Consider the following 27196-nt stretch of genomic DNA (forward strand, 5'->3'; position numbering starts at 1 on the left):
ACTTATTATTTTATTTATAATATTAAAAATAAATTAAAATTTAATCTCTTTTTCTTTTTTAAAACCTTAAAAACTAAAAGTTTATCTCATAAATCAAGTTTCAAAAAATGACATTTCTCTTTTTGGGTTTACTTTTTAATTTCTGACATTAAATCTAACATCATTACCGACAACGAAGATTTCTCAATATATCATTATGTTCTGACAGTTTCTCTCCCATCATCTGAAACACCGATCGATAAAGATCTCGTTGACAAAACTCGTCATCTCTGAAGCTTTATTTGACTTCAATCCAATGTCTAGTGAAATAAAGAGAGATCATTGAAAGGAGAGAAAATTTCGAGAGAGAAATTGTTTATAATGATATCGGAGTTTAAAAACTAAACTCTAAGAGGGAAAATGTTATTTTTTAAAACTTAATTTATGAAAAAAATAGTTAGTTTTTAAGGTTTAGAGGAAAAAAAAAAGATAAAATTATAAAGAATTAGATTTTCGTTAATTTTAATTGTAAATAAAATTTCAAAATTAAGGGGTGAGAAGGAGTTTAGAGATACTTTGGGTGGGAAATAGTGCTTTGGCCAATAGAAGAAAGCGGTGCCATCACCCAAGAAACGGAACGAAGGTCTTATCTATAAATTATTGAAAGCTAAAAAGATTTTTTAATAAAAAATTCTCAAATTTTACATTTAGGGTTTCTCCCCCTTTTTAACTTTCGTAATTCTTGAAAATTCCTCTCGATCTTCCCGAGGTACGTTCGATTTGTTCATTTTCATTGTTATATTCACTGTTACTATTTTTAATCGGTCTTGATAATCTCGGTTTTATTGGTTTTTGGGGGATTTCACTTGCTTGAGTTATGGCATCATTCATTTTTGTTGTTTTTGTTCTGTGTGAGTGCTTAGAAGCTTCGAGAAACGACAGGAAAAATTGGTTATTTTGGTAAATTTTGTTTTTATTGTAATGAAATTGGCTGAGTCGTCAGCGGACGATTTTGGTTCTTGAAACTGTGAGCTGAAGGATGTGAGAATCGAGTTATTTTTAGTTTATTAAGATTTTATGTAGTTTTGTTGAAGTCAAATGGTAGGTCAACGTCTGAATTTTTTTTCCTGAGATTTGTAATTCTGGGTGGATTTTGTGTTTCTATTAATTAATCCATTTTTCGTAGAATGGTGTAAATTTGTGAAAAAGTGAAATGGTTTTTATTGGAAGTTTGGTGTTCAATTAAATCAAAGAAATTCTAGTATTATCGTGTATTTGATTGGTGTGGCTTTTGAATCAGCTTCACTTAACTTAGAGTTGCTCACAAAATTTTGTAGTTTTAACTTCTGACTGAACATTATGTTTGGCAATGGCCACTGAAATTAAATGCGGTGTCATACTTTAAAAACAGAGTTTTATCATTCTGGAATGAGAGTTGAAAGAAAATTGAGCTGTTGTCACAATAGATGATATGTTGTCAGGCTCTGGATCCAGATAAAATTTTTAAGATTAAAGTGCCATGCTTTTGCTTTAGAAATATGACTACAATTGAGAAATCTTAAAAGGAGACATCATAACAACTTTATCATTCTATTTTGGCTTCCATTTTTATCAATGGTCTGGACTTCTATGCTAGAACTTGAACTGCTTCAAGACGTAACTAATGACCTTAGTCCCATATGAAAAATATTAACAATCATTTTGAATTCTTCGTCGAATAGTGTGCCATTTAGGAATTTAAAAGGAGGGGCAATAAAAAAAGAAAAATCTGTCAACTTAGAAGTTAATTGAGGCCTTAAATATTCGCAGTGGCTTGTGCAGTTTGTATGCAGAGGCAAATAAACAACTTAGGTGCATGCTAAACGGTAAAGGAAATGCTCTTCATAATTTGTGTTGAATGATAATTGGAAACAGAGAAATAAATTGGAATAAAAGGTGAAATAAGCATGTAGAAGTGGTGCAAGTTCTATGTATATATCTATATTGTTCCTGACTTATTCAAATTGTCACTTGAGATTTTTTTTTTTTCAAAAACCATTTGTAGAATAGTAATATACACTTTTTATTGTTTTTCAATGTAAAACTGATCCTGAAGGTTCTATTCCTTAATAAAGCACATGAAAGGTAATTTTAAAGAACAGCTGTTATCTCAATATTTGTTTGAGAATGATTATATGTTGCAGGAGAACTCCCTGGCATTGATAAATGACCATAAAGTTTTTATATTGATTGGTGGAGTTTGGTATTACTTGTGCATAAATCCATTTGTCAAACCAAGATTTTTGACCGGCCGAACTGCTTGTTCTCCCAAGCTAAAGCTTCTATGAAATAATATTCTTAAACTGTTCTATTTGATTAGCCATGCAAGATCTTCTACTTCTGAGCTTTCTTGTGTTTTTTTTTTTTTTCCTCTTCTTGATCAGGTTTGAGTGGTGAGGTTGCATAGTGTAGAAGAGGTATTTGGAAATTTTTAATTGAAGAAGTCTTTTGGGTACATATCTGTTTACCAGTTTTGGATTTTTTTTTTTATACATTTGCACTTCTTTACCTTGTTTTATGTTTTCAAACTGTAAATATTGGTATCGGTTACTAATTTTTAGGATTTTATTGTTTATATGTTGTTTTTGATTTGGAAATTTTTTGGGAGAAGAACCCTAAACTCTGGTTGAGTTGCATGGGTTTATTTTTATTGCTTTTGCTTTTACAAGTTATACCGTATGTCAATTGATAACTTAATGGCATGTTGAATCTAGATGCATAAAAAATCTAGGAAATGTTTTTGTAGCTTTATGTGCTTCCATAAATCTCTTTGGTTTATGGTAATCTTTTTTATGGAGAAAGTGTTTGATGATAACAAAAAGTTTATTCTGATATTACTTTGTGGATTGTTAGCCAGAATGCTGAGAAAATAGTTAAAAAGTGCGGAAGTTTTGTGGACAAGGTTTTCTTTCAGACTTCTGAGAGTTTGCAAAGAGAGGAGACAATGTCAAGTGGCAGAAACACCCACTGGTGTTACAGATGCAGGAGGCCGTTTAGTCTGATAGGGGAAGATGCAGTCTGCCTTTACTGTAGTGGAGGCTTTGTTCAAGAGCTTGATGATATGGTGCAGTTGAGCCCACTGGATTACTTTGGATTGGACAATGACGAACATGACCAGAGGTTTGGTCTTATGGAAGCTTTTTCAGCCTTTCTGAGGCAGCGAATGGCAGAAAGACATTATCATGATATCAGGGGTAGATCTGATTTAAATCACCAGCATGGTCAGGGCTTTGGGCCGTTGTTGATTTTCGGTGGCCAAATTCCTGTTAGACTGTCTGGAAATGGTGGGCTTGAAGCAATTTTTGGGTCAACTCCAGGAATTGGTTTTGCACGGGGTAATACTGGCGATTATTTTATAGGTCCTGGACTGGAAGAACTTTTGGAGCAGCTTTCAGCTAATGACCGACGGGGCCCTCCCCCTGCAGCCCAATCTTCAATCAATGCCATGCCCACTGTTAAGATCTCACAGAGGCATCTTCGTTCTGATTCACACTGTCCTGTTTGCAAAGACAAATTTGAGCTTGGTTCGGAAGCAAGGCAAATGCCCTGTAACCATATATACCATTCAGATTGTATTGTTCCATGGCTAGTGCAGCACAATTCATGCCCGGTTTGCCGCCAGGAATTACCACCACAACAAGGGTTGAGTAGCAGTCGCAATCAAAGCTCAAGTGGTACAAGTCGAAGCAGCAGGTTCAGTGGCAATGCCAGTGGAAGGGAGAATCATGGAAGACGGAATATATTCTCTAATATCTGGCCATTTCGCTCATCTAGTTCTAGTTCAAACAATAATGGAACTGCTGGAAGTAGCTCACCAGCAGTGCATGAGAATAACCACCAGATGGGTTACAGTGGATGGCCTTTTGACTAAAGCTCTTATGTTGAAAAATACAATTTGCTGCTTGTTCTGATCAGAACTCAGTGGCTTCCTTCAATTATACCAAATCTTTGATTATGATCAGGATTGGTTTGAGACAAGAAATTTACCAGTGTGGTGTGTTTGCTAGAAATAATCGAGTGTTCTATTGTGCATCTTTATATGTAAATCACTCCTTATTCTTCTTTGTTGAATTCCTGTGCCTTTTCAATTGTATTTGCCACCCTATTATAGGCTTAAATAATGTCTTATTCCTTGTAATTTTCAATTTACTTCTACACCCTAATTTCATTAACATCTGGTCTGTTGTTTAAATTGGGTGGAGAGTCGTGGCCTAGAAATTCCCTTAATCACTATATTCTCTCCGACTTGAGTATTTTCCTTAAAATTTTTCACAGAGAAGAATAAGAGTATCCAGTGCCAGTGAAGCCTCTCATTGGCTACCAAATGGTTCCTCACCTTGTGGTTCTTTAAAATGGTTTCTCATTTCTTTTTTTCTGTTGTTGAAGAATCTTTAGAAATGTATGGGGAAAGTTTTTACCATTTGGTGCTCATAAATAATAAATTTAAATACCAGATTGATAATAAAAAAAAATTAACAATCACTTTGCAGATAGTCTTTTTGGAGGAGGTTCTATATTTCTAATTTTTTCCAAAGGTGTGTTGTATTTTTTCCTCGGCTTTCTTTTAACATTATGATATATATACCCTTATTATTAGTCTCACATATAAGGTTTGTAATTCATTTAACTACAGAATCCATGAGCAGTTTATGTAGCAAATAGTAAAACTGAGTACTGCTGTTTTATGCTGATACACATTCGCAAGTCCGAAATACAAATACTGATAATAGAATTAAAATCTGCATCCTCCTTGAGGATACGGTGGAAAATAAAAGAAATCCTCAAGTGACTACTCAGCTTAAAAACATTGGCTAATATTATGGATAATGTGAAGATCAGTTTGTCAGCTCCATGATGGCAGAAACAATATCACCATTTGCCGCTTTGAGAGCTTTGACAGCCCTTGATCTTGACACCCCAGCTTGTGTCATCACCAACTCAATGTCCTTTGGCTCCACACCAGTCTCATCTGCTTCTTCTTCTTCATCTTGAGCCATGGCCGATGACTCAGGCTTTGAGGCAACATTACTCAAATTAGGCGGAGCAGCCTTGAACTGTTCAGCAGCCTGAGTCTGCAGTTGTGAACTCAGATCCTCAATCTTTGCTTCACCAAATATAATGTATGTCTCTGACGTGGGGCTCTTGAAAACATCAGGTTTTGAGATAACAAACAAAATCTGAAAAAAAATAACAAGAGTTTGAATAATGTCTTAAAATAAACTAAACTAAATTAAGAGAAACAAAAACTTAGACACCAATTCAAACACGGACATTTTTGCTCTTTTTTACGGTTACACGGCTGACTCCAGTTATTGGCTTCATCCCAAGTTTCAACATTGCCTTACGAGACTTTTTTTCACTCCTGCTCTGCTTTGATCGACCACTTCCATCTCCTTTCCCTGTAATATTAAAAATTTTTCCAACAGTTAAAATTGTGTCAAACTTCAAACTAATCAGTGAGTACAACACAAACAATATGATCCTGCCCTCAGCACATGGCTAAGCTTACAATTGTCTACAAGTCCAAAATAATCTGGAAATTATATATTACACTTCTATTAACTAAGGAACTCAAGATCTTTTAAAGATATGCTTTGAATCCATGTAAGACCATTAATTCTATTTCCAATCTGTTACCAAGCTTTTCCAAATAGTTCATAAATCTGACTGACCTTCCAAGGCACTAAAAGTCCCATCTATGCAATAACACCAAAACTAATAACAGTGGTTATCATTTCAAAAATATCAACATATAAATATATGTTTTCTCTGTTTGGTCTATTAAGGGATCGCTCTACACACCTTGAAATATTCAAATACCTCTGTGCTTAAAATGTTACACAAAAAAAATCATAAATCCAATGAAAAATATTCAGCAAGTAAATTGACACTAGTATTTGAGTAACTCTACAATTGCTTTCTACAAAATCTCAGAATTATCAAAGTTTATATTAATCCACAGAAAAGACAGGTCTACATTAAAATCAATTTTCTTAATCTACAATAATAAAAGCATCTAATTGCTGTCATATGTTCTTAGAACAAACATGCTAGCAAAGTAAGAATCTCAACCAAGAATGGATTCTTGGTAGAAAATAATATCAACAGAATTCATATTTGAGTTCTGATCCTACCTTCAACATCCTCTTCATCCTTGTCATCATCTTCATCCTCATCATCATCATCGTCATCATCCTCAACCACAGGCTCATCAGGCTGAAACAAACATTAGTATAAGTCATCCACAAGCAAATCACAACTTTTCAACGGCCATAACAGCAAACCTCATTACTTTGCTTTCTAAATCAACCAAAGCAAAGTTTTGAACAGAAAAAGCAAAATTAAAGTATTAGAATACCTCGCACTCACAGTCTCAAATTGAGACCAAGAAAAAAAAGGTTAAAAACAATTTATTCAACTCAAATATTCATAATTTTACTTTCAATTTAAAAAAAAAAAGAGACACGCGGGTGTTCATTTTACACTACTTTATTCATTAACTAAAGGTGCCCTGTGCCACGAACCTCCGCAAATCCAGAAATTACGAAGATGTTATTGGCCGAAATATATCAGTAGAGAAAGAAATAAAATAATTTAAGTGGGTTGGATTGGCTTACGTTGAGCTTTTCTTGTTCGAGATGAGCAGCCAGGAGTTCTTCTTGAGATTGAGCAGTCATTGTTTGTGTTCGAGTTTGTTGAAGCCTCAAAAGAAGATAAAACCCTAGCAATACCCGATAATGGCACTCAAGTTCCAGAAGAGATAGGGCGGTCTTATATAGATTGACTGGAACCGGGTTCTGTTCGATTCGGGTCGGGCTAACTCAAATAGTGTTAAATTTCAATTCTAGGTTTTATATTCTAATTATGTTATCTTAAAAAATGCAACATTGATTATTTAATTTTATGTTCCCTTAAAGATGAAAGGAATAAATTAATTAACAAAATAATATTCAGAAATTTTAGGCCATACATCATATTGATCATATCTTTGATTGTGGGAAGAAAATGTAAAATACCATTTGATAAACATTAGCAAATTATTCAATATGATTGCTGCAACAAATCCTAACTGATTTTCCAAAATATCCATCATAAGTGAAAAATCATTTCCAATTAATTGCGTTAATATCTCATTGCATATGATCCCAAAAGCATGGAAGATGTCACATAATATTCTGTCTAAACAACAAAATGGAGCATAAGTGCAACCCCAACAGATTGAATCATATGCTGATACACAAGGAAAGGAGAACTAGATGACACAGATTAATATTAAAATATTCAAAATCTGAGACCTCAACCATTCAAGAGTAACAATGCCAAAAAAGAATCCTCAAGAAAGACCGCAAGCAGAACATCTTTAATTTAAAGTGACAATCAATTTGTCAGTTCCATAATGGCAGAAACAATGTCACCCTCTGCAGATTTGAGTGCTTTCACTGCCCTTGATCTTGACACCCCAGCTTGTGTCATTACCAACTCAATGTCCTTTGGCTCCACACCAGTCTCATCTACTTCTTCTTCATCTTGGGTCATGGTCGATGACTCAGGCTTTGATGCAACACTAGTCAAATTAGGAGGAGGTGCTTTGAATTGCTCGGCAGCCTGAGTCTGCAGTTGTGAACTTAGATCTTCAATCTTTGCTTCCCCAAAAACGATGTATGTTTCAGATGTTGGGCTCTTGAAAACATCTGGTTTTGAGATAACAAACAGAATCTGAAAATAAAAAGCATTAGAGTTCGTGTTCACTAAATTAAACTAAGTGAAACAAAAAGTTGGGTATAAATTCAAACACAGACATTTTTGCTTTTCTTAACCGTAACACGACTGACTCCAGGGATTGGCTTCATTCCAAGCTTCAACATTGCCTTGCGAGACTTCTTTTCACTCCTGCTCTGCTTTGATCGACCACTACCATCTCCTTTCCCTGAAACATGGAAAAAATAAATTCCACCAGTGAAATTGTGCCCAACTTTCAATAAATAATGTTCAAAAACTACAATTGTTTACAACTGTAATAATGAGTTTAAACTAAAATATACAAGTCTAATAACAATGCATCTCAAATACACCTTTTCATGTTCTTTAATATTATTTCCAATTAATTCATAAATCTGATTGAAATGTGAAGTTACCTCAGTTTTGTATGAGAAATAATATCAAAACTATTTATAACTATGATTAAGATTCTGAAAATGTTGAGGTATGAAAGAAATTCTTTCTGTGTATTGTTTATGAGGGATCTATCCTGACTATTCAAAATATTCAAAAATCCTTGTTGATTTAAAATGCTTACCAGAAAAATCCCTTCCCAATTACAATATTTAGCATATAAAGGTTGACAGTAGGATTTGAGGAACAAATACACCATCTAAAATTCGTTCTACCGAGGTGTATTTATCCATTGCAAAGACAGTTATAAAAGAAAAACTAAAAAAATCCAAAATAACAAAATCATTTAACAGCGGTATCCTGTTCATACAAAATATATGCTTGTAAAAGAAGAAACACAAAAAGTATATATATCCTCCATATTGAAGATGCTTTAATAAAATCGTATAAACAACTTAGTACAATAAGCAGATAAAAATTGACACTTAGTGTTGGGTGCAATATCTCAAAATTCTTTACACAAAGATTATATAGCTCTAAAGCAACACAGGCATGAATTAAATAAACGTTCTTAATCTAAAATGACGAAACCATCTAATGCATATGTTCATGCAAAGTATATGCTAGCAAAACAACTAACACAGCAAAGAAACAGGGAAAGTATTATTCACAAAATTTATATCAGTGTGCTCCGTTTACCTTCAGCATCCTCTTCATCCTTGTCATTATCCTCGTCTTCATCTTCATCCTCATCATCATCATCATCCTCGACCACAGGCTCATCAGGCTGCAACAAACATTACAATGAGTACTCAACCGTGCAAGCAAAGATTGTTCAAAAACTGTCAATCCCCAACTCCCACAAATCATAGCTTGACAACACCCACAACAAACCTCGTTACTTTGGTTTGCAGATAAATTTTCCCTCAGACAAAGAGTCTAAGTATCCAAGTAGGTCGGACTTGGTTGATCTAGGATCGGGACCAACACAAAAAAGGGTTTTACAAAATTCATTCTACTATAGGGTGCCCTAGGCCACAAACTTTACAAAGAGATGATGATAGCAAAATATTCCAATTAAAAAATAAAATAAAATATAAAAGAAAATGGTATCAAGTAAAACAGTGGGTTCCGAAAAGAGAGAAATTGTGTAAAAGGCTTACGTTGAGCTTTTCTTGTTCGAGATGTTGAGCTAGGAGTTCTTCTTGAGTTTGAGCAGTCATGGTTTCTGTTTCAGAAAATGATAAGGAGCTAATGAAACCCTAGCTACCACCGCTTAGCTTGTCTAAACTTATATTCGGCTTTATATATGTGGACCCTAGTCGGGCTCGGTTTCGGGTTTGGGGCTTTTGGGCTGCCCAGCCTAAGACCAACAGCAGCAACTAATTAGTTACCCACCTTAATTCTAATGAAAATCCCATAACCTATTTTAGAATATTACATAAATTATATTCACATTCCAATCTAATGATGCCAAAACTAAATTTAATCTGAAGCACTTTTTTTTATTTTTTACTTATCAAAGGTTTTTTAATCCTTACAAGAAGCACGCCTTTATTATTATTATACTGTATCTTAGCTAATTGCTACTTTACCACCCACTTGGACATGGACTCAACAATTAGCCGTGCCACACATTGGCCTAAGGCTAAAGAAGCCTGGCCCAGGGGTGTAGCCTGCAAAACTATGAGTCATATTAAGACTACTCTAAAATAGATTATTTCAAATGTTGATAGGAGAAACGCACGAATTAACTTGATCTATCAAGAATCCTATAAAGATACGAACTAAAGGGTTATGAGTTATAACCAAACCTCAAGTGTAAAAACAAATAAAACCCAATAGCATCAGCCTTTTGGTGGGTCTTGACACGACATGACACAGCACAATCCATGGGCAAGTCTACTTGGACAAACAGTCCAAATATCCATCAAGAAAGAAACCATTTTCCTTCATCCTCAAATAGGATTTTATAAAAATATTAGTAATGCCAATACTCTAAATCCTATTTGGTTTCCAAATTTTTCCGCTCAAACTTGGTAAAATTTCTTCGCAATATTTATACATCAATACCATATAAAATAACACATTACTTGCATTGACATCGTATAAGATAACAAATCACTTAACATCAATCATCAAGCCACTACTTCCAAGAACATGCTGTAGAATAAGCGCACAACCAACACTGTTTCAAGAAGATAAACAAGGCAAAGAAAACTAGATAACACAGACTAATAATATGCATTCAAAATCTGCAATCTCAATCATCCAAGAGGTAAAGACAGCAAAATTAAATCCTTAAATGGTCATTCAGCATAACATCTGCAGCGAGACTTAAGCTTTGAGTGTTTTCACAACCCTTTATCTTGACACTTCTTGTGTCTTTACCAAATAAATGTCCTTCATCTCCACACCAGTCTTATCTTCCTCTTCCTTTTCATCTTCAGCCTAAATCTGGGGTTGCCAGCTGAGATCCTCAATCTTTCTTCACCACAAACAATGTATGTCTCTGATTAGGTTCTCTTGAAAGCATCTGGTTTTGAGATAGGAAATGGAATCTGAAAAAGTTAAAAGCATGAGAGTCTAAGGTATGCAGCAGCCAGAGCTGGAAAACAAAAAAAAAATCCAACATTCAAAATGAGTCCCACTTTCTAGTCATCAATGTGTATAATGAACCATAAAATTCTACCCCTCTAACAAAATGAGGCATATAGGTCCGGTCAATAAGAAATTTTCATCCAAAAAGACAAAACCATTTATGATTAGTTTGCAAATATTCACAACATTAAGGTTGTCAGCTCTAAAATATAGCCAGTCACAATGCTAGTACATATATACACCCTAATAAGTTAACTTACCTTTCATCAGAATCGTAAAGAGCAAAGCAACCAGAGGTAATCAGAACCATAAATAAGCATGTTAAGGAATCAACAACATACATCAAACAATCAATAAGCAGAATTTCGCTTTAAGTAGCAAAAGGAAAAGAAATTAGACCACACATGAAGTCTTTTTCTCGTTTCATGGCCATTTTTGTTGCAGTAGCTTGTATACACTCCATTTTCGCTTCCCCAAACGAATGCCCCCTTCGGGAAATAAAGGGTATACAAATCTTCTTGGACAAAATCCTTCCTTGAATAAGACTAAGCTTTCAACAAAAGGAACCAAACCTAGTGCAATATAATTGCCAACAAATCCTATATGTTTAAACTGCAGTTGATCAAAGTCATAAGGACCTCGATATGCTCCCCTGCGGTACAATTGAATAATTCATAGTCCAGGACTCGGCCACCCCATACTCCCTCATTACCCATATGCAACAACTCTCAACCATGTCAAAGTCTTTAACATAGTGAACAATCAAGATTAACAATCCCCTCAACACATCCGCAGAAACTTGAAGGTTATTTGTTCCTTCACGATCAAAATTTGGAGCAAGTATCTCCCCAAATTTCTCAGTACCAAAATCAAATGACAAGACAACATTACTCGATAGCCCTCCTGTCCTTGAAGCAAACCAATGCACAGCTCCATTAACATATGCAGAGGAAGATTTTTGAATTGCATAGTATCCAGCATTAGTCCCAATTCTTCTCCAAGAATTAGTGGCCAATGAGTAAATTTCAACCTTCGGTGGTTTTTTCCCAATATAAACAGGCATATAAAAATTATAAAAATACATTATCCTCACAATCTTTAATTCATAATTAGTACTGTGGGAGAATCCAAACCCAAGAGCGAAAAAAGTTCCAGCGTCTCTAAACTTTCGAGCAAAACAAGAACTTCTGAGGATCTTGAGTTTACAAATAGAGGGATTCCATAAATATATAATTCGACCAAAATATTGGTAAGAGTCAGACAAGCAAATGAGCCCATCAAAAGAAGCAGCTAACTTGAAGTAATTGGTTTCGCAACTAAATGGGATTTGGAAAGTAGTGTAATGAGCGTAGGTATCGGTATGCAAAATGGAGAAGAAGTTATTGTGAGAATCGCTACCTTTGTAGTGCAAAAGAAAGCGATCGATTCTGTTATGGAGATTGAGGTGGGTGGCGATGAAAGACCGGTCGGTGGGTGATCAAAGAATACCAAGATTTACAAACAGCTGTGAGTGTGATCAGGAGTTTCACGGGCAAACGAGATAGAATGTTACAGAGAATTTCAGGTGGGAAAAAGAATGATGATGACATTTCACTACAGATTGACTGATCTCTGTTAGGTTTTAGGTTTTTTTGGTAAAAGTTTTCTGGGCTTAGGAAGGAGAGGAAGAGATGAAACTAGACAAAGAGCTGATTGAGGGTTTCAGTAACAGTAACTTGGTTGACTAATGTAAGGAGAAGATGCCAATGTATTGGTACCGTTACAATAAACCCTCAAAAGATTTTCTAGAGACCAATTAACCCCTAAATTTTTTTTTTTAACATTTTAAACCCAATTTGTTCATTTTATTTCAATCAGCTTCTCTTTCCGTATGATGCATGAAAGAAACTAATATGTTGGTGGTGGCAAAAGCCAATACAGTTTAGATACAAGATTAAAATTCTTTAAGCTCATATGTCCAGAAAGTAGCATTTTCCTAAAGCGAAAAAAGAAGGGCACTTCTGTTGTGTGTTCACAGTATTTATATAAATACATAAAGGCACATAGCAAAGGCCTTCTTACATCAGTGTTTCATACCCCCAATAAGAGAGAAGCTACCATTCTAAACTATGGCTTCCAAAATCCATTAGAGGATTGGAAGCTAGATATGGTGGTAGTGTCAAAGTTGAAAACTTTACCAACCACCTCCACCACCTCCTCCAGACCAAAATTGTTTAAACCTTTCTGAGAACTGCCCCACCCAGAATCTTTGTTGTCCGTACTACCTTCCCCAGCCAGTATTGTCACTGCCGCCTACTACCTCCACCCCAACCACTGCTACCCCCACCACCATTTCCACTTCTACCACTCTCTCAACCACCTAGGAAAGATTCCCTGCCAGCTGGATTTTGAACTTTAGCACCAGGAAAAATGTTGGTCCACCCATCATCGCCATTCTTTGTGCCTGAAACACATTTGGGTGTACCATGTACCATAACTAGAATCCTGGATCATTGCTAGAATTATTCCCCTGTTGTTGAATGAACCTCGACCACGCCCACCACCACCATATGGTCGTAGAAGCCCATTTGGATGCCCATCTCGGTTACCTCCCTCCCTGTAATCATTTCGGCCTATGAATCCAGAACATAGCATTTGGTAAGTTTAGAGCCCTTCATTTAAGATCTATTTAGGAGTAGCTCATAAATGTGCAGCAAATCTCAACCACTCCAAAATAATCCACAGACCAAATAATCAACATATACAGCATATTATCAAATGGAAAGGCCAACGAATCATTATGTCAACTAGAACCATTTACTACGTGTTCAATCAACTTGCACATGATATTCACCAATTTTCCAGATTAGTAGGTTCCAGCTGATATTAGGAAAAACCGCAACAGAGGTGAGCAAAAAGTGCCCAAGTGAAAAACCCACAAAATTGGTTGAGGTAAAGAGTAGGTAAATAGAATTCCCTGAATAGGACTGCTTGAAGATGCAACTTTCTTCCAAAATCAAATGTGCAAACATCAGTCTCTACTTAGTCACAGAAATGCCTAAACTAAGTGCAAATCCAAAATGTACAGAATACACATGAAAACTAAAAAACCAAGCACATGTACCAGCAATGCTTACTGCAAACACAACTTATTCCCCATTTACAGGGATGCATGATCTTAAAAGGAATAAGCAGGCTATTTACTTGAATTCTATGTGGAAGCCTTGCATACCCTAGGCATAGTGATAGACCTTTCAAGGTTTATTCTAGAAGGGACACATCAGCAAGGAAAAGATGAGAAGGGAAAAACGGTTGAGGATGATTCTTTAGAAGTGACGAAGTAACATGGCAGCAAAGGAGGGGATGAGAAGGCTGGGTGACTTGGCAAATATTTAGGGAGCAATTAAGGTTATAGGGGAGTGGAGAGAAAATGTATTGAAAGGGGACGTGGCAGGAGGGGTTTCTCTGATGATGGAAATACCAGAGTTAAGTCTTGTTGCTGATTTTCTGGGTAGTTTGGCTTAGACTGATTGCAGAAGTAGTTTTGCAAATTGTTCTCTGCTCAACCATATACATAATATTAGACTCATTCTCATAATTTCCTCTGTTTATGTGTTGCATTTTGGAGTTGGAATGTGTTTGGTTAGTTTTGCAGGTAGTGATGCAACACAGTTGCAGGCAGAGATTCATCACATAGCCACTCTTATGAAGTTGCAAAACACATGATTTTGCAAATTAACCAGAAGATAAGATGGTTTGTGTTCAAATGAATTATAACACCAGTGTAATAAAAGGAAAATTTTGCTTTTTATAAGCACAGCAGCTCAACACAAAGAAGTAGCAGATAAATGCTGAATAATTTAAAGATTGTACCTGCTCTTGAACCTTGCATAGAAGAACGATCCCTGTCAACATACTGGCCTCTCCAGCCACCATCATTGTTTGAACCGCCCCAGCCACCACCAGCTGATGCTGCAGAAGAGCCCCCAGTGGCAGGGCTTCGCATTGGAACCATAGCAGCAACTGATCTAATTGAAGGTACTGAATCATGCTGTGGATCATCAAAATGCCTCTGAAAATATGCCACAAGCTGATCAGTGTTCTCAAACATCCTCTTACGAAACTTGAATCCCTTGGGATACAGACCAATGTACTCATGGTGTGGATTTGTACCTCGTATGTATGTTAGAATGAAGGTACCTGGATGTTCATGTGATATGCCAAAACAATAAACAATCCTTGTTGGGCACTCTGCTTTCTCAATCCTTAGGATTTCATCAACTTCTGCTTTAGTGCCCCTTCTAAACTTGCGATAGCTAAGCATTGCCTTTAGTTAGGTCACTAAGGGATCAACATATCGGTCCATCACCTAAGTATTAAAGAAAAACAAGGCAGACTTATCAGTGTTAACTTCATTTGGACTGGGTCATGTATCAAAAGGCACATTTTCTCATGCCCTTAACAACAAATGCATGATCACAACAGCTTCTCTACTGTGGTGTGCTTGCACTATGCTCACCACTTCCCAAGCATTTTATCTTATTCTGTGTTGAAACATCAACTATTTACAATGTTAATTTCAAGCACTTGCCATCTGTTTCTTCAGCAGTTATTAACTCATTTATGACATTCAAGCTAATGTTTAAGGTTCTAATGTGAGTTGAGGGAACCTTGTTTAAGTTTGAAAGCAATTTCTTCAAGGATCCTCTTATGTTTTTCTCTCATGTGAAGTTGTAGAAAAGAACAGAGATACATTTTTACTTTAGAAGGATTTTTGACCGGGTGAAACTCTTTGGTCATTATTTCATCACCTTCAAAGATGATCAGGCATCTCACCATTTTCTATCAGAAGTAAATTGGTTAATTCTTCATCTTCTATAGGGTGATTATTTTAATTTTGTAAGGAGTTCAAATGAATAAAAATCTATCCTCTCTTCTTTCCAATGATCCAAAAAGATGCTTCAAATAGTTCGTAAAAGAACTGCCCAGCTTCACAGATTGATTCTTCTGGTGCTGTTCCCATTCAAATGGCCCCTAGATTTTTCTTCCCTTCCCCCCTCAGCACGTTTAATGATATGGAAGGCTGAACCATGTACAGTACAGCTTTTGATAGGATATTGGTTCATAGAAGGCTAACACATGCCATTGTTCAAACACTGACTCACGTTTGCTTGTCCAACACAGTACTTTATGTGTGAAAACGAATTAGAAAGTTTTGATCATTTCTTGCTTCACTTCCCATTCTCAGGCTTACCTATAAAAAGTTTTGAGGTGTGTTTTTCTTGTCCTACAGTTTGTTTACTAACTTTTTATTAACTTCTAATTTTAAAAAACACAGTTTCTAGTTTCATGTTATTTAAAGAAACAATAAAAGAAAAGGAATAGTCATTCCATGCTGAAAACAATTGACAGAGCAAACTTCCATATCAATATTCTAAAACTGTGACTGACCTAAAGTATCCTCCCCAATTTTCAGAGTTTTCCCAATACGAAGCAAGCTTGTGATGTCCTTATGTTCCTTTCCACCTTCAACTATGTCCTTGTGGGCATACACTCCATCATAAACTTTGAGAGTTAGTGTTAAATAAGAAGGTCCACAAGAACTATGACGAATGATGCTTTCACCAGGATCCTTGTCAGATGAACACTGTTAAACATGATCAAATAAGAAAAAATTAAGCCTGTATTATAAATTGATTAGAAACTTAATAAATATACAATCATATACTAGCACGCTCCAGAGATAACCAATTGAAATCATAATTCAAAATTTCAAGCATATTTATGGCTCAAGCAATTAAGTCTTTAGCCTTCCACAAGTAAAAAACTGTCCATAAAAAATAAAATAAAACTGAATGTAGACATGGTACATCAAGATAAATATTAACCGCTAATAGCTCTAAGACCACTTTCCAATAATGTTATGGAAAGATAAATGTTATATATCAACAAAACAAGCAATTCATAAGAATGCCCAGAGGAGATGATTGTCCTAACGACCAATTACAATTGTCCCAATACATTAATCATTGCTTTTGTATGAAAATGAATGTTCAGCAACCTCATAACTAGTCTAGAATTTTACGAGCATGCATGATAGTACAGTTGCATACCAAATAACTGTAATTTCCATTTTGCGATTTTAATCAGTTCCCCAATATAAGTCCTACACACTATGTCTATTGTTAACAAATGTGCCCCAAGAACGGTATGGATTTCATTTATCAAATAACCCCATAAAGTCAATAGATTAAATTCATTTCTTCCTTTTATTTCCATAAAAACTCAATCAGCCAATGTCATGGTATATAATTGAATATTTATTAAACAAATGTAAAGATAACAAAAGTTCAGACACAGGATATTTCAGAAGCATTTTTTGGATTAAATCAAATTTAAATGGTTAAATAGTTAAGACATTCAAACATAACCTCTCCCTCTTTGGAATTCAAAACAAGTTGCTCTACTTGTAAGAAGACTCAAAATTCAACTCAAGTACAACATATGTAAAAGTTCAAAAAGTTAGTCAGAACATAATCAGTAACAAACCTGCATTGCTTCATCAGCTGTTATATTCTGGAATCGAGGATGAACAATCATCCGTGGCTTAAAATGTTCCTTGGCAAGCTCCTTTTCTTTTTGAGCTTTTTCCTGCTCACTCTGATGGTTGCTCCTGTCTTCATGATAGTATGTATCTAGGTTTTGAACATGCTGGTGTCGGTTATTTCTCATCTCACTCTCTCTACAAATTAGGAACACCTGATATCTGTTCTTCTGAATTGATTTAATCTTGCATGTGAGAATGTCACCTTCATGCAGTCTGTCAGACAACTCAGAAATATCCCTCCTTTTCTTTTTGAGAATTTTGAGCATTCCACCAAAGATTTAAAGGTCATGGTAGAAAAAAATTTACTTTTTCTTCCTTTTCTTCTTCTTTTTCTGCCTCTCCTCATCACTGTCAGCCCTCTCTTCCTCTTCTTCTTCCTCCTCTTCATCAACATCATCTACTATAAATCCATCCTTTTCATATTCATCTTGCCCTTCTTCTACACAAAAATGAATTAAACTATTCAGATGCCTTGCATACTAAATAATGAACCAAGATAAAATCTGAGTAAACAAACTGATAAGTCAAATAAATAACTTAAAAAAAAAAAGGAACACACATGAAATTAATTCCATGACACCAAAACAAACAACAATTAAATCTAGGAAATTTTTTTTTTTTTTTAAATTTAAGCCAATGAATTGAAGAGATAAAAGTAGGCATGGAAATAGTCGTGCAACATAATTCAGCATGTTTCCCTAACAAAAATAGGCCGGCGAATACAAAATCAAGAATAGACAGTAAGCCAAAAAGGATATGAAACGATAAACACCATTCAAGCAACAGATTAAATATAGACACTATAAAACACCTAATTCCTATTTGTTTGAGCTATAACCCACGCATATATTGTCATAAAAACAAAGAGCACAACCATTAACAAAGCCTGATTCTCTGTTTGGTTAGCTCTAACAATGACTTATATGAATTAATATTACCACCAAAGTGTCATCGTATACTTGCATTAAGCACAAAAAGAACAAAAGCTTAACATGCATAAAAACGCCAATTCTCTTATTCAGACTCAACTTACCAAAACAAACAACCAGTTTTACATCGGTAATCTTGAAAACCCAGAGTCTAATCCTATAGCTTAACCAAAAACTGTCAAATTTATCAAAATAAATATAAAACAGGTCGCATTATTCCTTCCCCATTTTCTTTTCCCAGTAACCAAACATTTAGTCCGTTAAAAGAGCAAAAATAAAAAACATCTAACGAAATGCAACCTGTACATTCAAAAACAGAAAAACTCTAATCAACAAATGGACACAAGCTCCCTAAAACTCCCATGAAAATAAGCCCCACATCTATAAAATTTTCAAAAATTAAAAATTCGACCCAAACCTAAATCTCTTACCATCATCTTCATCCTCTTCATCGTCATCTCGACCCTCGACGGCATCCCCCTCAACGGGTTCCCGGTCTTCTTCGCCTTCGTACTCGACCTCATCTGAACAAAACAAGAGCCCATTTCAGAGAACTATCAGGCCAAACAAGGGTAAATTTTAGGGCCTTTTTAGCCTGACCTTCCGCGTCAGAAACCACGTGCTTTCCCATCTTTCCACAGAGGGATGGAGATTAGATTCAGCGCAGCACCAAAAGAAATGCAAAAGCTAGCGATCAGAGAGAAATCCTACAGAGCAGAGTGAGAGATTCTATGACTCCAGTTAACTAAGCTAGTACGAACTTTTTCTTGACGAACATTAAAACTCCCTGAAAGAAGAGAGATAATCAGTTTATATGAAATGGGTTAACAAGTTCAGCCCAACAGGGCCCAACAAATGGAACAATTTCAAAACCACCCCAAGAATTTTTGTTGCTACCCTTGGATCATCCAAGTTGGATTACATTTCCGTTTTGTTTCAAGTGCAGCCTTAACCTTTCAATAAATCTCAAAAACACACCTTGATCATTACTCAGTTACATTTGGGTTAGAGCAAAATGTGCCAAAGATTCAAATTCACTTGGGTTACAAGGTGCATGTTGATATAATGTGCCCCTCAACTCTAAACTTTGAACATTAAACCATTATTCATAAGTCGATGATGCAAAATAATCACCAAAACATAAACAATTAAAAGAGATGGACAAACAAACATAGTCATAGTCAACCTTATGTAACCAATGTTGGTTATTTATTTTTTATACATTATTGCAAATTCCGTCAAAGTTATATATTATATTTTTTTGTATATTGATTAAAAAATGCTAGGCATACCCATCTTTCTTTTCTCTGTTGCATCTATAGTTTTATTTGCAATTTGTTGTTAATGTTTATTAGAGGGTTTTATGTTACTTCTAGAGTTTTACTTGTATATCACAAAAGTAAGCCTCTTATGCATCGATTGCATACTAGTTTATCTATGTGCTAAATTCCACAAACAACTTCAATTATATTGTAAAAAATGTTAACATTACTTAAAATTTTGAATTCTATAGACATTATGATGTTCTTGTTTAGTGAATTGTTGAACTAGAAAAACGAAATAACAAAACCACGATTACAATATGGTTTGAATGTATGAGCACTTCCGTGTCATTTAAAAAACTTTTTTTTGTTGGTTTCTGCTGGCAAAGGAACTAGATTTGACATAGGAAGTCCATTTGAAAGGGGGGATCAAAGGAAGCTAAACAAAAACAACTAAGAAATAAAAAACCATGAACATTGGGAAGAAAGCTCATAGCTAGGCTTGTTTATTAAAAACACTTCATTCTCTCTATATTTCAATTTATAATTCTTCTTATACCGATCAAGAATTAGTCGCAAATGAAGAGTCAAATTGTAGCATCAATGTTTGAATTTTGGGTCTCATTTAGGCTAAAATATTTCCTCGAAACCCAAAACTTTTAAATTAATAGGATTTGAACACCACAAACGAAGACTCACTCCCAAAAATATTTTTAATCTTGGATTTGAATAATTTAAACCTGATTTCGATTTGATACAATAGCAAATTAATTGTTATTTTTTAAATAAATATGTAATTTTTTGAACAATTTAATATGAAAATAAATAAATATAATAATAAAAATAAAACTCCCAATTTAATTTTTCATAATTAAGGGGAGGCTGAAAGCAATTGTTTTTTTATAAATAATATAAATCAATATTTTATAAACATGACAAATACTCAAATCCAAAAAATTTTAATAGAAAAATTGTTGCTAATGCCGTTTGAAAAAAATCCAAAAAGTATGAATTTAATTTATGAGATAATCTTCACAAATTAGGTATACAAAGTTACAAATTACAATCACTTAATTAAAAAGCTACCTATAATTTTCGTAATTAATTAATGTACATACACTGAATGTAGAACTTTACTTTTTCATATAAATGCGATGTCGTATAGGGAAAGTAGAGGACAGTCACAAGCGGAGGTCGCGTGTTGACGGTGCGGCCCACTGAAACCCCGTGACTGGCGCGTGGGCCTCATTAACACCAAATTGGAAGCATCCACTCACCCCTACACTACTTTCGCTTTCTCAAAATTTTGAACATATTCCATTTATTTATTTAATAAATTATAATAATATTAACAGTGTGTTCAAAATCAAACTTCTTAGGCTATTATTATTTATTATTCTCAGGATTGCATATTAATTTTGCTTGGTCTTGTTTCGTTTTCGATACATTTAATTTAATTTATACCGTTATTTTATTTTTTTAAAAAATTGTTTTTGAATATCATATCATCTTAAATTGTCAAAATATTAGGATATAAATAAAAAATTACATATATTTAGAGGAAGGGTATTTTAGACAATTCAAATAACTGTATCGAAACGCAATAACTGTTATGGCAGCAAAATCTTATAAGCTAATTGATTCTTTATTGAGGTGAACATGTCTAAAATGCCCTTCCTACAAAACATTATTTTGCTGTGAGATCTTCTTATCACTTAATAAAACATTTTTAATTAAGAAATTAAACGCAAGTTAATTGGGTTAATTCGTAATTTAAAAAAATTGGGACCCAGTTGGTCAATAACAAGTCAAAAGAAATGTCCATTAACGTTAATGCAGTAATAAATTAATTGAGGATAATTAAAAATATTTGCCGCCGCTTAGTGCGCACATAATGCTCTCAGTTTAATACTAAAAACACTTCCATAATTTCAAAAACAAGAAAAACAGAATCAGATAAACCACCACCATCGCTTAACCAAAAGCCTATACTTGTCATTTACAGATACTTCCCTTTATCACACTCTCTCTCTCTCTCTTTCACTTCCCTTGACCTTGCTTCAAACCCTAACTCTCATTACTTTTTTTTGATAATTAGTTTAAAATATTCACTAGAAAACAAAATAATACCTGTATTCAGAAAACGTTTTCTTGGTTTTTGTTTGTTCAGTTTTATCAAGAATGGGTGCACCAAACGGAGACCTAGATCACCTAAGTGGCTGCCGCGGAGGTGATGGAGTCTGACCTAACGTTGTCAGATGCATTATGGGGAAGGCCGAGGATGAACAAGGTCTTGGCGTTAGTGTCGTGAATGAGAATGTACAGCATAATGTGCAGTCGAGGTCTGTGTGTAAAGGATGTTGTTGGATTTCTAGGCGCATTCGCTTCAAATGTTTCTTTATGCTTTTGTTGTCACTTGCTGTCTTTCTCTCCGCTTTGTTTTGGTTGCCTCCGTTTCTCCAGTTTGCAGATCAGAAGGATCTGGATCTTGATTCCAAGTTTAAAGGTCAGATTCTGGGGTTTTGATCTGTGTTTTTCTTTTGCTGCGTTTGCTTGTTGAGAAAGTGTGGGAAGATAAAATATGATTTTTGGTTTTTTAATGATTTGTTGTTTTGTTTTTTAGTGGTGTTTTCAATTTTATAATTTAATTGGTGTGTTGTTTTGATTTATCGAGAGAAGCGAACCAATTAGTAAATTCTGGTGGCCATCTTGTAAATTTCTATTCAGAGTGACGTTTGCAGATTTGGAGCTAAATTTTGGGATTATAGTTTTGATAATAAACAGGCAGATAATTTAAGTGGGAAAATTATTTGACTGCTGATATTTTTTAGTTCTTGTTTCGAAATCTAATGCGAAGATTATGTTATTAATTTTATTGATAAAAAGTATCTGGAAAGAAAAAAGATTATTTTTAAAAAATATACATCTATCGTGTGTGTGTGTTTTGTTTTGGGTTGGGGGGGGGGGGGGGGGGGGGGGGGGGGGGGGGGGGGGTGGTGTGGTGGTGTGGGGGTTGGGTTGGGTGTGGGTGTGGGTGTGTTTGGGGTTGTGTGTGTGTGTGTGTGTGTTTGTCGGTGAGAATGTCCTATTTAAGTTAAAAGGTTTCAGGTATAGCTTTCTGTTAAGTAATTGTTAGGATAAATGAGAGAGAAAATAATCCACACGTCACATGAATACATGACTTGTAGTATGGTTGATGCGATGACATAAAGTTTCTAAGTTCGGAGTTCTTTGTATTATGCTGCAATAATTTATGGAGTTCAATTCATGAGAGAGGAGAGTGACTCTTAAGATTATTGATGGTCAAGTGTTCAACAAGGACTTTAAAAAGGAGTTATTGGACGGTTTTGTGGGAAAAATTCACATCAGAGTACTGTGTTTGGTTTGATAATTACTCTTAATTTCTAACTTCCCTAGTGAGGATGCAGTTACTTCCTAGTTTATTTTACTCATTTTAAGACCTTCTGTAATTGCATCCCGTGTGCCAAACATGCTATGTTAAAGTGAATTGATTGACTACTGATATTGCCATTCGAGTCATATACCAAAAATGGTTAAATTGTTATTACTAGCTTTATTGTAGTGTTTGGCAATAAAACATCTATCAGAAGCCAGTAAAGATGGTTGCTTGCCATCTGTGTTTATTGGATTCTTTCTAAAATGAAGTCAAATGAAATGTTTATTTGAAGCAGGGCTTAGGCAGTTGGAATCAATATGGGGATAATAATTTTTAGTATCGTAGTTTAGTTGAAAGGGTCAGAGATTAATGTTGGCAAATTCAACATTGGATCCCTTTCAAATGAACATGAATTAAAATGCATGGGAAGGGAAGCAGGACTTAGGCAATTGGAACCATTATTGAGATAAAAGTTTTCCAGGTCAGAGTTTAGTTGTATATGTTGAAGCAAAGGATTAGTGATCAATGTTGACAAATTCAATAACATTTAGTAATACAGTTTGTTATAAATCAGTTATTTCCAATATTTTCTATGATAAATTATTTCAGTGGTTCTTGCGATTTTTGGCATTGGCTTCTTTACCTTTTTTAGTGGAATGAACATGGAATTGCCACATCTAAGATGTATCCTGCTTTTTAGCATTCAAAACTACATGTTCACTGAGTTGGTCTGACTTTTCACTTTGAGCAATCCAACTTCTTTCTTTTTGGAAAGGATTTGAACTTAATTCAAGATTTCTGGTCAGCTTCTAATAATTTAAATCAATTATAAAGCACTAAATATTTGTAAATTTCTTCACACGTTAAAACTTCTTGCATGTAGAATGGTTTTTGGATGCAATAAATATTATCACTGTAGGAAATACTTGATATTTTGGTCTGTTGGCTGTGGTGCTTGGTGTTCATCACCAGTAGTGCAGTGCTACATGGGAATGTGTGAAACTACCTGCATATCTTGAAAATTATGGTATCAAAAGATGCTGTGGTGAACCACTGGTCTCTTGTGCTGAGGCTTAACATTTTTTTGTATTTTGTTGTACCCAAGGTCAATCTGAGTGTGCTTTTATGATCTGGGCTTTGTGGATTTAATGGAAGACAAGATACCCCTTTGGGTATTAGATCCCTCATTGCTTGTAGTAATGGCAGCGTATAGAACTGAGTGTATTTGGGCAATAGAAGATGGAAGATGTTTGTCACTGTACTTTGATGTTAATTATTTTTTAGGTGTTTTGTACTTTTTCCTTGTTTAATTATGATACTGGTGTGGGTTCTATTTATTATTATTTTTTTGTGTGATAATCATTAGTCTTAGAATAATAAATATGACATCCTTGACAATGTAATTGCAGTGAGCGATTTTGTGAATGAAAAATGTATTATGTTATTGAGACCATGTACTCATAGTATTTGTTAATGCAGATCATGACATTGTTGCAAGTTTTAATCTTGAGAAGCCAGTTTCTTTGCTGGAAGACAATATTGTACAGCTTGAGTTAGACATTTATAATGAGATTAGCTTTCCAACCATCAAAGTATCTTCTCTCTTGGTCTTTTTAACTTTACGTAATTTTTTTATAACATTTGCTTTTCACTTTTCCATCCCCATATATTGACTTAATTAACTTTGGTCAGGTGGTTATTTTATCTCTAGAACCTGTAGCTGGATTGAACAAAACGAAGGTGGTGTTTGCGGTGGATCCAGATGCAAAAAGTTCAAAAATATCTTTATATTCTCAAAGCTTGATTAAGTCATCATTTGTATCTTTTGTTATAGACCAATCATTCCTTCGCCTGACTACATCCTTGTTTGGGGACCCGTTCACTTTTGAGGTTTTGAAATTTCCTGGAGGAATTACTGTGATTCCTCTACAAAGTGCGTTTCCTCTGCAGAAAGTGCAAATCCTTTTCAGATTTACCCTGAACTTCTCTATTTATCAAATACAAGTAAATTTCAATGAACTGACGAGCCAATTGAAGTCTGGATTACATTTGGCAGCTTATGAGGTTGACAATCTATACTTCATTTTGTTGTTTTCTCTGTTAAGCATATATATTTTTCATGGTTATAGTATTATTTAAGTAGGTCTATATGTTTGCATGTACCTGATTTTTTATACCTTGGAATAAAGAATAACCATATACTAAAGAAGAAACTTCCTCATATTTTAGTATAGGGCTCTATGGCTAGATACTGGAGATATTCTTGTCATTTGTAATGAGAGTGTGATTATCTGATTAGTGTTTTTTGTTGATTTCAGAACTTGTACATAAGCTTGTTCAATTCCAAAGGTTCAACAGTGGCTCCCCCCACAATTGTTCAGTCTTCTGTTCTCTTGGCAGTTGGAAGCACTCCCTCAACCCCAAGGTTGAAGCAGCTGGCTCAGACAATCACTGGTTCACACTCCAAAAACCTTGGCCTAAATAACACTGTATTTGGTAGGGTTAAACAAGTTCGACTTTCATCTATCTTGCAACACTCTCTTAATGGTGGCAATGGCAGTGGCCCATCATTGTCACCTTCTCCAGCTCCCTTACCTCATTCCCACCATCACCACCATCACCACCACCATCATCACCGTCACCGTCACCGCAATGACCATCTAGCTCCTGCAAGTTCTCCAACACCTGCAACTCAGACAGCTGCACCTCTGCCAGTGCATGGTTCACCTGCCCCAAGGAAGAATTCACCTGCACCTCGGAAAAGTCATGAGGCACAGCCTCCTGGTTGCCATAGTGTGAATAACGGGGGATCTAGGAAAAAGGGAAGGACACAGTCCCATTTGGCCCCTACCATTCCTCCCTCTATTTCTCCTCGCCGTTCTGCTACCTCACCGCAAGCACTTATAGCTCCACCAACACCTATGCCTGCAGCTTTCTCCCATTCACATTCTGCATCAAGTCCTTTACCAAATGTAGTTTTTGCTCATGTGAGGCCTCCATCCAAGAGTGGTTCAGATGTGGGGCATCATGACACAACGCTGCCAGTTTCACAATCTCCTTTTTCATGTGAGTATCTCCTATAATCATAATTTGATGCCCCGAATGTTTTGAATCAGACTCAACTCATTTCATGCTATCACTGTCTGGTGGGTTTGTTCTGTAATGATTTGATTGTTCATTGGGGTTCTTGTATAATTTTTTTTATCTCTAAGAGGTCCATTGTTGATGAGTGATGAATCATTGGATTGGCCTCTTTGATACGTTGTTCTATGCTTAAAATAAATGCTTATTCCTTTTTAAGTTATCTTTTATGTTAAACTTGCAGGTAATATTATTACAGGTGTCCGTTGCCATAATATATACAACCTTAACTTTTGTTGATAACTAATATCAGTTAATAATTATGGGTTTGCTATTTTTGCAGCTTCAGAAGGTCATACAACTATTCGATTGGCGTTTTCACTCTTGTTAGCTGTTGTATTACATTTTTAACAATGAAGATGCAATAACCTACTGTCTAGATAAAATTGCTTCTCTGATATTCGAGGGAACCAATTGTCTTTTTCAAATTTAAATGGACCGGATAAATTGGAGGAGCTTTGTAAGTGAGAGCAGCATAAAGGGCGTGCCTCACATTTGAGTGGATATATGTTTTTGTGCCTGTAAATATTTGCATAAAAGAAATATACAAGCTGGCAGATGCATTATCAGGTCAAAGTCACAGAGGTGACAGGCCCTTGCTTATGTACCGCTGTTTTGTGCATTCTCTTCTGCAGAAATGTAAGGGGGTAAAAGTTACAAATGTATCACATTACCTGTTTATTTCTTATCGTTAAAAGCCATTCAAGTATGAAATTTTGACCTAAAATTATGGCTCTTTTCTTCTTTGTTCTCTGCAGTCTGTCAAAACAAAAATCACTCATGCTGGCTTGTCTAGTTTAAACTCAAGTGTATCTTGATCAATGGTATTTTGGACAATATTTGAAGTGTCAAATTCTTTTAACATATAATTCAGTGATTCTTTGATAGTTCATGTTTTGTCATATTACCAAACATCATTAAAAACATATGCATGCCCTCATACTTTATTCCACTCCATGATAGGTTTTGTTTAATCAAAGTCCCTAGGTTTCAAAAACTAGTGTCTAGTGCAAGCAGTCTCTGCATTGGGGACTCACCATGATGGAGAGAAGGAATTTAATTTTGCATTTGTTTTTTTGGGGGGTGAGTGGGGTTGGATGAGATTACATCTAGATCAATGTATCGCTGTCTACAGCGGATGAATGCAAGT

General features: G+C 35.2%; 5 protein-coding genes across 16 annotated transcripts; 2 read left to right on the forward strand and 3 right to left on the reverse strand.

The window, feature by feature from the left end:
- The first annotated feature begins 595 nt into the window (after positions 1–595).
- Positions 596–4190, forward strand: LOC123225162 (probable E3 ubiquitin-protein ligase RHC1A). 6 transcript variants are annotated; one of them, XM_044649036.1, is made up of 3 exons: positions 613–748; positions 2403–2470; positions 2872–4190. In XM_044649036.1, the coding sequence occupies exon 3, from the start codon at positions 2963–2965 to the stop codon at positions 3887–3889; it is 927 nt and encodes a 308-aa protein (XP_044504971.1). In that variant the 5' UTR covers positions 613–748; positions 2403–2470; positions 2872–2962; the 3' UTR covers positions 3890–4190. The 6 variants fall into 6 exon arrangements, with proteins under 6 accessions (XP_044504969.1, XP_044504970.1, XP_044504971.1 ...); XM_044649038.1 differs by having other exon boundaries at positions 2876–4190; XM_044649037.1 differs by having other exon boundaries at positions 2403–2435.
- A 450-nt stretch (positions 4191–4640) lies between these two features.
- Positions 4641–9450, reverse strand: LOC123225165 (nascent polypeptide-associated complex subunit alpha-like protein). Of its 3 annotated transcripts, none has more exons than XM_044649047.1 (4): positions 9294–9415; positions 6153–6234; positions 5290–5417; positions 4641–5195 (listed from the first exon to the last, which is right to left on the reverse strand). In XM_044649047.1, exons 1-4 carry the CDS (start codon positions 9351–9353, stop codon positions 4854–4856), a joined length of 612 nt encoding a protein of 203 aa, XP_044504982.1. In that variant the 5' UTR covers positions 9354–9415; the 3' UTR covers positions 4641–4853. The 3 variants fall into 3 exon arrangements, with proteins under 3 accessions (XP_044504982.1, XP_044504981.1, XP_044504980.1); XM_044649046.1 differs by lacking the exon at positions 9294–9415 and adding an exon at positions 6636–6793; XM_044649045.1 differs by lacking the exons at positions 4641–5195; positions 5290–5417; positions 6153–6234 and adding exons at positions 7125–7734; positions 7818–7945; positions 8830–8917 and having other exon boundaries at positions 9294–9450.
- Positions 9451–10207: 757 nt separating this feature from the next.
- On the reverse strand, positions 10208–12202 carry LOC123226320 (F-box protein At3g07870-like; the record flags this gene model as incomplete). Its single annotated transcript, XM_044650831.1, has 2 exons — positions 10208–10691; positions 11136–12202. A coding segment is annotated over one exon (843 nt), but the record flags the coding sequence as incomplete, so codon positions are not given.
- Positions 12203–12602: 400 nt separating this feature from the next.
- LOC123225164 (transcription elongation factor SPT6 homolog) lies at positions 12603–19034 on the reverse strand. Of its 4 annotated transcripts, none has more exons than XM_044649044.1 (6): positions 18847–19034; positions 18678–18770; positions 17260–17753; positions 16162–16357; positions 14584–15079; positions 12603–13343 (listed from the first exon to the last, which is right to left on the reverse strand). In XM_044649044.1, exons 5-6 carry the CDS (start codon positions 15032–15034, stop codon positions 13156–13158), a joined length of 639 nt encoding a protein of 212 aa, XP_044504979.1. In that variant the 5' UTR covers positions 15035–15079; positions 16162–16357; positions 17260–17753; positions 18678–18770; positions 18847–19034; the 3' UTR covers positions 12603–13155. The 4 variants fall into 4 exon arrangements, with proteins under 4 accessions (XP_044504979.1, XP_044504977.1, XP_044504978.1 ...); XM_044649042.1 differs by having other exon boundaries at positions 17260–17756; XM_044649043.1 differs by having other exon boundaries at positions 18678–19034.
- A 2397-nt stretch (positions 19035–21431) lies between these two features.
- LOC123225161 (E3 ubiquitin-protein ligase arkadia-like) lies at positions 21432–26753 on the forward strand. Of its 2 annotated transcripts, XM_044649032.1 has the most exons (5): positions 21432–22014; positions 24385–24497; positions 24598–24969; positions 25224–25971; positions 26330–26753. In XM_044649032.1, exons 1-5 carry the CDS (start codon positions 21774–21776, stop codon positions 26395–26397), a joined length of 1542 nt encoding a protein of 513 aa, XP_044504967.1. In that variant the 5' UTR covers positions 21432–21773; the 3' UTR covers positions 26398–26753. The 2 variants fall into 2 exon arrangements, with proteins under 2 accessions (XP_044504967.1, XP_044504968.1); XM_044649033.1 differs by lacking the exon at positions 24385–24497.
- The last annotated feature ends 443 nt before the right edge of the window (positions 26754–27196 follow it).

This window comes from Mangifera indica, chromosome 9, assembly GCF_011075055.1.
Source record: "Mangifera indica cultivar Alphonso chromosome 9, CATAS_Mindica_2.1, whole genome shotgun sequence".
NCBI lineage: Eukaryota > Viridiplantae > Streptophyta > Magnoliopsida > Sapindales > Anacardiaceae > Mangifera > Mangifera indica.